Source organism: Natator depressus, chromosome 14 (genome assembly GCF_965152275.1).
Source record: "Natator depressus isolate rNatDep1 chromosome 14, rNatDep2.hap1, whole genome shotgun sequence".
Classification (NCBI taxonomy): domain Eukaryota; kingdom Metazoa; phylum Chordata; order Testudines; family Cheloniidae; genus Natator; species Natator depressus.
This window is the reverse complement of record NC_134247.1, coordinates 28,278,392-28,292,437: the sequence shown is the minus strand read 5'-3', so window position 1 is coordinate 28,292,437 and position 14,046 is coordinate 28,278,392. Positions and strand designations below refer to the sequence as shown.

At 44.9% G+C, this 14,046-nt stretch overlaps 1 protein-coding gene across 3 annotated transcripts in view; it reads right to left on the bottom strand.

The window, feature by feature from the left end:
• Window positions 1-14,046, bottom strand: part of LOC141998995 (uncharacterized) — a 29,441-nt gene that overhangs the window by 14,110 nt on the left and 1,285 nt on the right. For 2 of the 3 annotated variants that reach the window (XM_074972057.1, XM_074972058.1), the window contains exon 1: window positions 3,115-3,346. In XM_074972057.1, the coding sequence (XP_074828158.1) occupies window positions 3,115-3,346 (232 nt within the window). Of the gene's footprint in view, window positions 1-3,114; window positions 3,347-14,046 lie in introns of those variants that run through there. The other variant, XM_074972059.1, reaches the window with a different exon arrangement.

The following is a 14,046-nucleotide window of genomic DNA, read 5'->3' as shown; positions in this document are numbered from 1 at the left end:
GATCCAGTGGATATAATGAACCTGGACTTTCAGAAAGTGTTTGACAAGATCTCTCACCAAAAGCTCTGAAGCAAAGTAAGCAGTCATGGGATAAGGGGGAAGGTCCTCTCATAGATCAATAACTGCTTAAAAGCGGGAAACAAATGGTAGGAATAAATGGTCAGTTTCAGAATGGTGGGAGGTAAATAGTGGTGTCCCACAGGGCCATTCTTATAATTTTGAGGTCTTATGCCTTCCTCCATTGCCTCTGAGTCTTCTGATATGACCAGCAGCTTGCTTTCCTCCATCTGAGATGTCTCCTCCAAAATCTCTGTGAATTGACAGCGATCTCCTCAGGCCACACAAGTTGGTCTCTGCAATCAGATCTGTCGCGGCTGCTGAGGGTGGACACCTCCTTCCTGAACTCCTGTTGCACAATCCGCCTTTTGTGGCACAGGGTGCGGAGGTTCCTGGTTTTGGCTGGTGTAATCAAAGTCCGTGACCTTCTCAACTATGTTTTGCAGGACTGGGTGGACCCAGTATGCTTGCCCAGTATATAGCACTGCCCACCCCACATGTCCCCCACTGTGTGCTCCAGAAGATAAAGGCTGCCCTATCCCCTGTCTCTGTGGCTTTTCCTGGGCAAGGCGTTCCCGACCTGCCCGTATCCCCTGGCTCTCTGGAGCATGGATGTCAGGCTCCTAGCCCATGAGCCCCACCATCATTTTCTATCTCCCATTTGAGCTGACTCATATTGATGCAGCCAGTGAGCCCCTCAGCCACATCACAAGACAAGCTATACACACATACACTCACCCCAATTCATTTCCTCGCACTCATGTCCTGCCCAGATATAAAATGGCTGGACATTTTGTCACCTATTGAGGAGAAGGAGCCCTGGTGGGCCAGCCTGTATTCCACCTTGATTCCACGGCCGACCAGGAATATAAGTTGGTTGGGCTCTTTCATGGAGCGCGGGCATGTTGTTGACACAATTTTCGGACTTCCCTGGCACTTGTTCATTCTGTGGGAGAGGGAGACCCTGGCATATCCGTATCTGGAGTGTGACAGGTGGCAGCCCCTTTTCCGCACCCTCTGGAACCCCTTGTGCAGGGAAAAGTGCAGCAAGAATCTCAACATTTTTATTTACTCCCTGCCCATCCATGGCCCCACAAAGTCTCGGGACCTCCTCGTCGGCCTACTCTTCACCCTGGTGAAGAAGGCCATATATCTATCCAGGAGGAGAACATTGGATGGGGTGTATTTTGTGATGTGCGGTCAGTGACACAGCATCCTAACTGAGGCACATATTATTCAAAACCATCTTGTTCAGTGTCTGGTAACCAACACTCAATCCTGACAAAGTAATATTTGATAATTAGAAACAACTGGGGGGTGGGGGAGAGGAAACTGTCCACAGGTCATATGAGAGAATGTGGAGACCAGTGGACACATGGGGCATGAATGTATAGATGGGTAAAGCAAAATGGCCAAGAAACAAGTGTTTAGCCCACTGAGTATTTTCAGTTCATACAGTATGCTTTTCCGGGATGATGGGTAAACATCCTCCCATAAAAAGACAAAAAAAGAAGGGAATGTAGACCTTGTTGGAGCCCTAGGCATAACTAACAGTGTGAACCAATGGCTGGGAACCAGAATAGGCCTGGCCTTGGCAGAATGGTACCACACTAGGTGTCAGCTAAGCAAGTAAGCACGTTCCTGATGGGTAAGGAGGGCATAAAAACAAAAAGATCTCTCAAGTAACTACATAAACACATTGCTAAGAGATGGTAGAGGAACACACTGACCCCTTGTGAAAATAAGGATGGGATGACAGGATAATGGATAAGGATGTTTTGTTCAAACTAACTGGTACATGGATAAGGGTGGTAGCTACAGTTGGAGTGTAAGATGTATCTTCTTTGCATCAATGTATAGAAGGAGAAGTCACAGGAGGGGATATTTGTGGTAGCTCAGGGGATAGCATCTTGGTTTGCTGATTGAGTCAGTCCCATTGTCGGGGAGGGGGGGCGGGTGTGGAGGGAATAAAACACGTTACTGTACCTGTGCCCATTGACCTGGGACACTAGTACCGTGCTTCGTTGACAATAAACCTGGCCAAATGCGTTAGCCACCTAACCCAGCCTGTGGTCTTTCTTTAGGAACAACTCTGAGGTGTGCTGAATGGGCAAGCTGCACTCTCTGCTAGTGCAGCTGACATCAGAGCTCCAGAAACAGCAGCACTGAGCAGCCATTACAACACTCTGTGGCGCTAACAACAAATCATACATCACTGCAGCCGCTACAGGAAGTGAAGATTATGAATTACAGCAGCACCTGGAATCTCCAGTGTAAATCAGGACCCCATTGTGCTATCAGGGTACTTACAGGGGCCCTCATGATCACAGTATGTGAGCATCTCCCAGATTTAATGTATTTATCCTTACACAGGACTGTGAAATAGAGACATACTATAATACCCATTGCAGAGACAGGGGACCGAGGCACAGTCTAAGTGACTTGCCCAACGTTACTCAGGAAGTCTGTGGCAGAACAGGGAATTGAACGGAGGTCTCCTGAGACCAAGTGTAGTGTCTGAAAACAAGAAGAGCCCTCCTCACTTTTTTCTACTACAGTGATACACCCCACAGAAGGCTCACAGAGCATTAACTGCTTCATAAGCCCTCACTCAGTCCCAGAACCCAGCCCCCTCTCACAGCGATCAGCCATAGCCAGGAAAGGACTCCAGGAACCGCACCCTCCTTCCCAGAGTTCAGCACACTAGCACAAGAGGGTAGGCCTGGAGGCACGAACAGCAGCCAACCCCAGCTCCAGCACTCTGGTATATGCCGTTCCTGACTGGGCCCTTCCACTCACACCTCTGGCCAAGGCAGAACATGCACAAGATGGTGGTGAAGCACATTGAAACCTTGTTTGTGGGAAGAATAGCACCATTGTTATGTCACTGAATCTGCTGTTGTATGGGAGGGGACAGTCTCTCACATGGGAGCCAGTGATTATTGGGGCTGATCCCCCTGACATATGGGGGACCAATGAAGAATCCTGAGCCAAACTCAACTCAGCTACTCCAGAGCCCACACAGCATCTGACAGCTAAGGGGATAGGAATCCTTACCCAGCGAGGTCACAGTCTCATAATTCTCCTGCATCACATCCCTGTAGAGGGCTCTCTGACCCGGGTCCAGCAGAGCCCATTCCTCCTCGGAGAAATACACAGCCACCTCCTCGAAGGTCACTGGCTCCGCTGCTGCCATTTCCTTTCCCTGTCTCTGGAGGGCATGGGATGATCCAGAGCAAGACATACATGTTCTGCAGCCTGTCAGGGCGAGAAGGACAATTGGAGACATTTCAGGAGGGGCTTTAATCCTTTCCACACCCCCGTCCCCCCCCAAACTCTTTTCCTGTTAACAGACATTCTAGACTCTGATATTTTGGGCAAATGCTTGAATCTAGATATTACATAAACAACACACAAAAGTTAGATCCCAAATCCATATTAATTTCTTTCAATACGTGGCTTGAGTTTCCAAATTACTGCGCCCACAACAATGGGATTCAGTTCTGAGTGTCCAGTGTTTCTAAAAAACAAGATGCTTATTCAGCTGCCTGAATATGGATTTAGGTGTCTAAATTTAGGCTCCTGTATTTAAAGCCCCTAGTCTTCATCAGTCTATTTGAAGCACAGAGCAAGGCCCTTTCACCAGGACTAAAGAAACAGACTTTTTAAGCCCTCTTCACAACAGAGATTAGGTGAAGTCAATGGGACCATTCAGATGCTTAATATTAAACATGTGTTGTGAGTGTTTGCAGGATGAGATCCTAAAATCCATAGAATAGATTCACAGTATCAGAAGGGATCATTAGTCATGTAATCTGACCTACTGTGTGTCACAAGCCATTACACTTAACACAGTTACCCAGGTACAAACCTGTATTTCCCAAAAGCATATTTTCTAGAAAGTCATCCAGTCTTGATTTGAAGACATCAAGAGATATCCATTGGTCATTTGTTTCAGTGGCTAATCATCTTTACTATCAAACATTTGTGCCTACTCTCTAATCTAAATTTGTCTGGCTTCCATTTTCACTTGTTTGTTCACACTAAGCCTTTACCCACTAGACCAAGGGTTCTCAAATTTCATTGCACTGCGACCCCCTTCTGACAACAAAAATTACTACACGACCCCAGAAGGAGGGATCAAAACCTGAGCTTGTCTGAGCACTGCCACACCAGGTTGGGGCCAAAGCCTGAGCCCCACCGCCCCAGGCGGGAAGGAGGAGGGCAAAGCCAAAGCCCAAAGGTGTCAGCCCCAGCCAGTAACCTGAGCCCCACCACCCAGGGCTGAAACCCTCGGGCTTTGGCTTTGTCCCCAGGTGGTGGGCCTTGGGCTTTGGCCTCAGCCCAGGGCTCCAGCATGTCTAAGTCAGCCCTGGCGACCCCATTAAAATGGGGTTGCGACCCACTTTGGGGTCCTGACCCACAGTTTGAGAACCGCTGCACTAGACTGAAGAGACCTTGGGGATCCATTAGTTTCTCTCCATGAAAATACTTATACAGTGTAAGCAAGTCAGCTTTCAGTCTTTCAACATATTTATTTGTTTAAACCACAGCTATATTTAAACTGAACAGATTAAATATTTAAGTCTCTCAGATTTAAGGTGCTGCAATTTATGTACTTTAACTTCACCTCTTTAGTGTCACACCCTATAGACAAGCCCTTAATAAGGGAACAGAATAACAGGAATTGAAGGTAAAAACCCTATGTTAATTCCTTCAATTCACTGGTCTCCAACCTTTTTATGCCCAAGATAACTTTTTGAATCTAAGGGCAACTCAGGATCTACCCTGCCTCTTCCCAGAGGCCCTGCCCCTTCCCCAAAGCCCCGCCCCACTCACTCCACCCGCCCGTCGCTCACTCTACTGCACCCTCACTCACTTTCACTGGGCTGGGGCAGGGGGTTGGGTTTCAGGAGGGGGTGCAGGCTCTGGGCTGGAGCCAAGGGTTTCGCAGTGTGAGAGGGGGCTCTGGGCTGAGCCTGGGGCAGGTGGTTGGGGTGCAGGAGGGGGCTACGGGCTGGGGCAGAGGCAGAGAGTTTGGGTGCAGGAGGGGGTGCAGGGTGTGGGCTCTGGGAGGGAGCAGGACAGGGCTCCAGGCTGGGGCAGAGTGTTGGGGTGCAGGAGTGGGTACAGGATGATGGCTCTGGGAGAGGAGTCAGGGCTGGGTCATGGAGTGCAGGAGGGGGTTCAGGGTGCAGGAGGGGGGTCAGGGTGCTGGCTCCAGAAGGGAGCTCAGGGCTGTGGGTTGGGGTGCTGGCTCTGGGAGGGGGCTCAGGAATGGGGGTTAGGGTGCAGTCTCCCGCTGGGCAGCACTTACCTCCAGTGTCTCCTGGTCGGCAGCAGGCGGAGCAAGGCTAAGGCAGGCTTCCTGCCTACCCCAGCCCTACACGGCTCCCGGAAGGGGCCAACGCACCCCTGTGGCCCCTGCGATGCGGGGGGCATGTGGCTCCGTGTGCTGCCCCTCTCTGCAAGCACCGCCTCCGCACCTCTCCCAGCCAATGGGAGCTGTGGGGGCGGAGCTTGCAGGCAGGAGCAGAGCATGGAGGAAGACCCCTGCTTCCCTGCCCCTGGGGCCACGGGGGCGCAGTGGCCACTTCTGGGAGCGGTGTGGGGCCAGAGTAGGCAGGGAGTCTGCCTCAACAGCAGCCACACTGTGCTGCCACCTGAGATTGCGATCGACTGGGAGATCCTCTAGAATCGACCAGTCGATTGCGATCAACCGGTTGGTGGCCACTGGACTAGATCAAGGTGACTCTGCAAGTCAATAGCAGATCATAGAATATCAGGGTTGGAAGGGACCTCAGGAGGTCATCTAGTCCAACCCACTGCTCAAGCAGGACCAATCCCCAACTAAATAATCTCAGCCAGGGCTTTGTCAAGCCTGACCTTTAAAACTTCTAAGGAAGGAGATTCCACCACCTCCCTAGGTAACATATTCAAGTGCTTCATCACCCTCCTAGTGAAAACGTTTTTCCTAATATCCAACCTAAACCTCTCCCACTGCAACTTGAGACCATTACTCCTCATTCTGTCATCTGCTACCACTGAGAACAGTCTAGATCCATCCTCTTTGGAACCCCCTTTCAGGTAGTTGAAAGCAGCTATCAAATCCCCCCTCATTCTTCTCTTCTGCAGACTAAACAATCCCAGTTCCCTCAGCCTCTCCTCATAAGTCATGTGTTCCAGTCCCCTAATCATTTTTGTTGCCTTACGCTGGACTCTCTCCAATTTTTCCACATCCCTCTTGTAGTGTGGGGCCCAAAACTGGACACAGTACTCCAGATGAGGCCTCACCAATGTTGAATAGAGGGGAATGATCACGTCCCTTGATCTGCTGGCAATGCCCCTACTTATACATCCCAAAATGCCATTGGCCTTCTTGGCAACAACGGCACACTGTTGACTCATATCCAGCTTCTCTTCCACTGTAACCCCTAGGTCCTTTTCTGCAGAACTGCGGCCTAGCCATTTGGTCCCTAGTCTGTAGCAGCATATGGGATTCTTCCGTCCTAAGTGCAGGACTCTGCACTTATCCTTGTTGAACCTCATCAGATTTCTTTTGGCCCAATCCTCTAATTTATCTAGGTCCCTCTGTATCCCATCCCTACCCTCCAGCATATCTACCTCTCCTCCCAGTTTAGTGTCACTTGCAAACCTGCTGAGGGTGCAATCCACGCCATCCTCCAGATCATTAAAGAAGATATTGAACAAAACCGACCCCAGGACCGACCCTTGGGGCACTCCACTTGATGCCGGCTGCCAACTAGACATGGAGCCATTGATCACTACCCATTGAGCCCGACAATCTAGCCAGCTTTCTATCCACCTTCTAGTCCATTCATCCAGCCCATACTTCTTTAACTTGCTGGCAAGAATACTGTGGGAGACCATGTCAAAAGCTTTGCTAAAGTCAAGGAACAACACGTCCACTGCTTTCCCCTCCTCCACAGAGACAGTTATCTCATCATAGAAGGCAATTAGATTAGTCAGGCATGACTTGCCCTTGGTGAATCCATGCTGACTGTTCCTGATCACTTTCCTCTCCTTTAACTGCTTCAGAACTGATTCCTTGAGGACCTGCTCCATGATTTTTCCAGGGACTGAAGTGAGGCTGACTGGCCTGTAGTTCCCAGGATCCTCCTTCTTCCCTTTTTTAAAGATAGGCACTATATTCTCCTTTTTCCAGTCATCCAGGACCTCCCCCGATCGCCATGAGTTTTCAAAGATAATGGCCAATGGCTCTGCAATCACATCCGCCAACTCCTTTAGCACTCTCGGATGCAGCACATCCGGCCCCATGGACTTGTGCTCATCCAGCTTTTCTAAATAGTCCCGAAGCACTTCTTTCTCCACAGAGGACTGGTCACCTCCTCCTCATGCTGTGCTGCCCAGTGCAGTAGTCTGGGAGCTGACCTTGTTCGTGAAGACAGAGGCAAAAAAAGCATTGAGTACATTAGCTTTTTCCACATCCTGTCACTCGGTTGCCTCCCTCATTCAGTAAGGGGCCCACACTTTCCTTGACTTTCTTCTTGTTGCTAACATACCTGAAAAAACCCTTCTTGTTACCCTTAACATCTCTTGCTAGCTAGATGTGGAATGGGAGTTTCAGGAACATAAGGAGAATAGCACAGACTTTCCTCAATGGCTTAGTATTTCTTTTCAGTGTTACCTCAGGACTTCATGTTACATTTCATTCAGTTTAGAAAAAAATAAATCATAGTAAAATCTTTGTGCTACAAAATCACAGCAATCAGATAGAGCTCTCTCCTTACTAACATGGTCTATGTCTTTTGTGGAAATGGAGGGTTTTGTTTGTTTGCTTTTAATAAAAACATCAACAACAAATTTGTCTTGTCTAACTTTTTATCCCATTTTACATCTACATTCCAAATGTGTGTAGCTGTACATATCAATTACAATGAATTGATCTGGGATTGTTGATAATTAATGGAAGTAATTTGCAAGTGAAGTAAATGCAATAAAAACATAATGTATATTTCTGAAGCGGTTTCATTTCTTAATACATTTTCAGTATGCTATAAAATGGAACAACATATTTATAAATAATATACTGAAATACATATCATAATTATGCTGACATAAGGACATAACACTGATAGAGAGGTATGCACAGCTGTTTGCTGCCCCCACCCTGGTTTCAATATATACTCTGGGTTAATTAATAAGTAAAAAGTGATTTTATTAAATACAGAAAGTAGGATTTAAGTGGTTCCAAGTAGTAACACAGAACAAAGTGAATTACCTAGCAAAATAAAATAAAACACGCAAGTCTAAGTCTAGGACAATAATAAAACTGAATACAGATAAAAACCTCACCAGTTCCAGTAAGCTTCCTTTTACAGACTAGTCTCCTTCTAGTCTGGGTCCAGCAATCACTCACACCCCCTGTACTTACTGTCCTTTGTTCCAGTTTCTTTCAGGTATCCTTGGGGTTGGAGAGGATCTATCTTTAGCCAGCTGAAGACAAAATGGAGGGGCCTCCCAGGGGTTTAAATAGACTTCACTCTGTGGGTGGAGACCCCCTCCTCTCTCCTATGCAAAGTCCAGCTCCAAGATGGAGTTTTGGAGGCACATGGGCAAGTCACATGTCCATGCATGACTCAGAACTTAGAGGTGGCAGCCATGGTTCACAGGCTTCCTTGAACATCCTCAGGTAGACTTCTTGTATGGGTTGGAGCATTCCAAGATTCATTGTCCTTTAAGTGTTTCTTGATTGGGTACCTAATCTGCACATTCCTTTCTCAAGGAACTGACCAAACTCTTTACAAAGGTTACTTAAAAAACAAGCCAGTACAAAGCCAATCTTCATAACTTCAAATACAAAAATGATATATGCATAAAATAGGATTAATAGATTCAGTAGATCATAAACTTTACATAGATATGTTACATGGCACATGTAGCATAAAACATATTCCAGTTATGTCATATATATGTGTGTATGTGTGTATATATATATATATATATATATATATATATATATATATTCATAAGCATACTTCCATAAAGCCTTATGGGGGGGCACCGTCACACCAATATTCTGTGCTACTAATTTGGACTCAATCAGGATCGCATCCCATTGTTCATGAATCTGTTGAATGTCATTGATAAGACTTTCAATGTTATCCCTCTCAACATCAAGTGTAGCATTGTGTGCTTCAATTACCAGATTAGTTTGGTGGATCATTGTAAGTAGCTTCCTCCACAAAGATGACATCTGAATGCATTCAAATTTGGACATGTGCTTCTGAATAAACTGAAGCTCAGTTCAAGCCTGTGCAGTGAGATTGAGAGATTCAAGGTATTTAAAGCCTTTCTCACTGAATTCAAATGCTGCGCAACTGGTTGAACACCATCAATCCTTGCAGACCATCTAGTTTTGGACATCTCATGCAGTGAAACAGGAAGATATTGCTTCAGAATTTCCCACCTTTGTGGACTGCTACTGATGAGATTGTACATTTGCTGAACAGTTCCAGAGTAAATAATTGCCTCCTTGCATGATTCAGCACAGTCAACACCTACAAGGTTCAGTGTGTGGTTTCCACAGCTGGAGAAAATACAGTTTGAAGTATGCTCAAGCAGAACTGCCTGTACACCTTTGTACTTCCCAGCCATATTAGATCCATTGTCATAGGCTTGACCAATGCAGACTTGAAAGTCTAACTTAAAACCTTCTAGAATTGCTAGTACTCAAGCAGCAATTTCTTTTTCAGTTTTTATCGTGAAATTATCAAACAAAATAAACCTTTCTTCAATTAAGATTGTAGACAGCTCAAAATTTTCAACATATTGAATAACCATAGTAGTCTGTTCCTTGTGAGAACAATCTGGAGTTGCATCAACAATTATTGAAAAATACTTGGCATTTTGAATATCATCAAGAATTGTTGTTTGTACGAATGACCCACATAGCTCAATAAACTCGTTTTGTATGTGTGTGGAGAGATAATGGATTTGCATGTGCTTTTGACTCTCTTGCAATTCTTGAACATGTTTAACATGCTCTGATAGAAGTGGGTCATATTTGCTGAGGAGCTCAACTATGCCTAGAAAGTTTCCATTTACACAATCACCAATATGTTGACTGGAACCAAAGAAACCCAATACCCACTCAGAAAGAAAAAGGATGATAAATTGTTATGGGATAAGAGGGAAGATCCTTTCATGGATTGAGAACTGGTTAAAAGACAGGGAACAAAGAGTAGAAATAAATAGTAAATTTTCAGAATGGAATGGTGTTCCCCAAGGGTCAGTCCTAGGACCAATCCTATTCAATTTAGTCATAAATGATCTGGAGAAAGGGGTAAACAGTGAGGTGGTAAAGTTTGCAGATGATACTAAACTGCTCAAGATATTAAGACCAAAGCAGACTGTGAAGAACTTCAAAAAGATCTCACAAAACTAAGTGACTGGGCAACAAAATGGGAAATGGAATTTAATGTGGATAAATGTAAAGTAATGCACATTGGAAAAAATAACCCCAACTATACATACAATACGATGGGGGCTAATTTAGCTACAACTAATCGGGAGAAAGATCTTGGAGTCATCGTGGAGGGTTCTTTAAAGACGTCCACGCAGTGTGCAGCGGCAGTCAAAAAAGCAAACGGGATGTTAGGAATCATTAAAAAAGGGACAGAGAATCAAACAGAGAATATCTTATTGCCCTTATATAAATCCATGGTATGCCCACATCTTGAATACTGCGTACAGATGTGGTCTCCTCATCTCAAAAAAGAGATACTGGCATTAGAAAAGGTTCAGAAAAGGGAAACTAAAATGATTAGGGGTTTGGAACAGATCCCATACGAGGCGAGATTAAAGAGGCTAGGACTTTTCAGCTTGGAAAAGAGGAGACTAAGGGGGGATATGATAGAGTTGTACCGTGTGACTGGAGAATTACTAACATAGTTCCTATTTTTAAGAAAGGAAAAAAAAAAAAGTGATCCTGGTAACTACAGGCCTGTTAGTTTGACATCTGTAGTATGCAAGGTCTTGGAAAAAAATTTGAAGGAGAAAGTAGTTAAGGACATTGAGGTCAATGGTAAATGGGAAAAAATACAACATGGTTTTACAAAAGGTAGATCATGTCAAACCAACCTGATCTCCTTCTTTGAGAAAGTAACAGATTTTTTAGACAAAGAAAATGCAGTGGATCTAATTTACCTAGATTTCAGTAAGGCATTTGATAAGGTGCCACTTGGGGAATTATTAGTTAAATTGGAAAAGATGGGGATCAACATGAAAACTGAAAGTGGATAAGGAATTGGTTAAAGGGGAGACTACAGCGGGTCTTACTGAAAGGTGAACTGTCAGACTGGAGGAAGGTTACCAGTGGAGTTCCTCAGGGATTGGTTTTGGGCCCAATCTTATTTAATCTTTTTATTACTGACCTCAGCACAAAAAGTGGGAATGTGCTAATAAAGTTTGCAGATGACATGAAGCTGGGAGGTATTGCCAATACAGAGAAGGGGTTATCATACAGGGAGACCTGGATGACCTTGTAAACTGGAGTAATAGTAATAGGATGAAATTTAATAGTGAAAAGTGTAAGGCCATGCATTTAGGGATTAAGAACAAGAACTTTTGTTTTAAACTGGGGACGCATCACTTGGAAGTAACAGAGGAGAAGGACCTAGGAGTATTGGTTGACCACAGGATGACTATGAGCCGCCAATGTGATATGGCTGTGAAAAAAGCTAATGCGGTCTTGGGATGCATCAGGAGAGGTATTTCCAGTGGAGATAAGGAGGTGTTAGTACCATTATACAAGGCACTGCTGAGATCTCATCTTGAATATTGTGTGCAATTCTGGTCTCCCATGTTTAAGAAGGATGGACTAGATGACCTTCTGGGGTCCCTTCCAACCCTGATATTCTATGATTCTATGATGAATTCAAACTGGAACAGGTACAGAGAAGGGCTACTAGGATGATCTGAGGAATGGAAAACCTGTCTTATGAAAGGAGACTCAAGGAGCTTGGCTTGTTTAGCCTAACCAAAAGAAGGCTGAGGGGAGATATGATTGCTCTCTATAAATATATCAGAGGGATAAATACTAGGGAGGGAGAGGAATTATTTAAGCTCAGTACCAATGTGGACACAAGAACAAATGGATATAAACTGGCCATCAGGAAGTTTAGACTTGAAATTAGACAAAAGTTTCCAACCATCAGAGGAATGAAGTTCTGGAATAGCCTTCCAAGGGAAGCAGTGGGGGCAAAAGACAATTTTTTGGCTTCAAGATTAAATTTGATAAGTTTATGGAGGAGATGGTACGATGGGATAACATGATTTTGGCAATTAATTGATTGTTAACTTTTCATGGTAAATAGGCCCAATGGCCTGTGCTGGAATGTTAGATGGGGTTGGATCTGAGTTACTACAGAGAATTCTTTCTTGGGTATCTGGCTGGTGAGTCTTGCCCATATGCTCCAGAGTTCAGCTGATTGCCATATTTGAGGTCGGGAAGGAATTTTCCTCCAGGGCAGATTGGAAGAGGCCCTGGGGTTTTTTCGCCTTCCTCTACAGCATGGGGCATGGGTCACTTGCTGGATGATTCTCTGCACCTTGAAGTCTTTAAACCATGATTTGAGGACTTGAATAGCTCAGACATAGATGAGAGGTTTATTGCAGGAACGCGTGGGTGAGATTTGGTGGCCTGCATTGTGCAGAAGGTCAGACTAGATGATCATAATGGTCCCTTCTGACCTAAATATCTATGAATGTATGAAAATCATGAGTGGTGTGGAGAAAGTGAATAAGGAAAAGTTATTTACTTGTTCCCATAATATAAGAACTAGGGGCCACCAAAAGAAATTAATGGGTAGCAGGTTTAAAACAAATAAAAGGAAGTTCTTCTTCACACAGCGCACAGTCAACCTCTGGAACTCCTTGCCTGAGGAGGTTGTGAAGGCTAGGACTATAACAGGGTTTAAAAGAGAACTGGATAAATTCATGGAGGTTAAGTCCATTAATGGCTATTAGCCAGGATGGGTAAGGAATGGTGTCCCTAGCCTCTGTTTGTCAGAGGGTGGAGCTGGATGGTAGGAGAGAGATCACTAGATCATTAGCTGTTAGGTTCACTCCCTCTGGGGCACCTGGCATTGGTCACTGTCGGTAGACAGGATACTGGGCTGGATGGACTTTTGGTCTGACCCAGTATAGCTGTTCTTATGTTCAGGATGCACTCAAGAAGTTTTTTCCAGTTATTAGCTTCTGTAGAGAGTTCAGTCAAGAGTAAATTCTCAACTGAACTTTCAGCTGATGCTGCCCTACTGGCTGATTTCCATGCAACATAGTTTTCTTTTTGTGATGTTGAACTCTCATATGATGGTATTTAGCCTTTCAACTTCCTCCAACCTCTGCTGATGCTCCATCCTGATTGATCAGAGACAACTGATGCATTTGCAGCATTTTTGTTCAAAATAAGCAGGGTGCACAGTCCAGAGATTGTTCTTCCATACTCCAGCATAACCAGTCTGTTGTTGCAGGTCTCACCATTTGGAAGAGTTTTTGAATGTCAGCAGACCAGTAGGGAAAGCATGGAATGTTACTTGGAATTTCAAAACAACTACTCTGAAGAAAAGATTGGAATTATTGACAAGAGCAATGCTGCTCAAATGTAATGTCAGTCACAGTCAAACCTGTAGTACTCATGAATAGCTCTTGCTGCATAAGATCTACATCTTCCTGTTGCTGTTGATTTTCTTGATCCTACACAGGATCTTCTGCTGCATCTGTTACTGTTGGTACATCTCTTTCTTTAGTGTCCTCATGTTCAGGTATTGGCATTGAAATATCACCTGTTGCAGTTGCGGAGTTTTCATTATCTGTAGCATTGTTTGTTGGGTAAGGTGTGTTTTCCAGTGGTTTGAGAAATGAAGTTATTGGCTTTGAGCTCTTAGCTGCTGCTTCACTCAGTTGTTTTCGCCATCTCTTGCTTGCACCACTTTCAAATCTCCT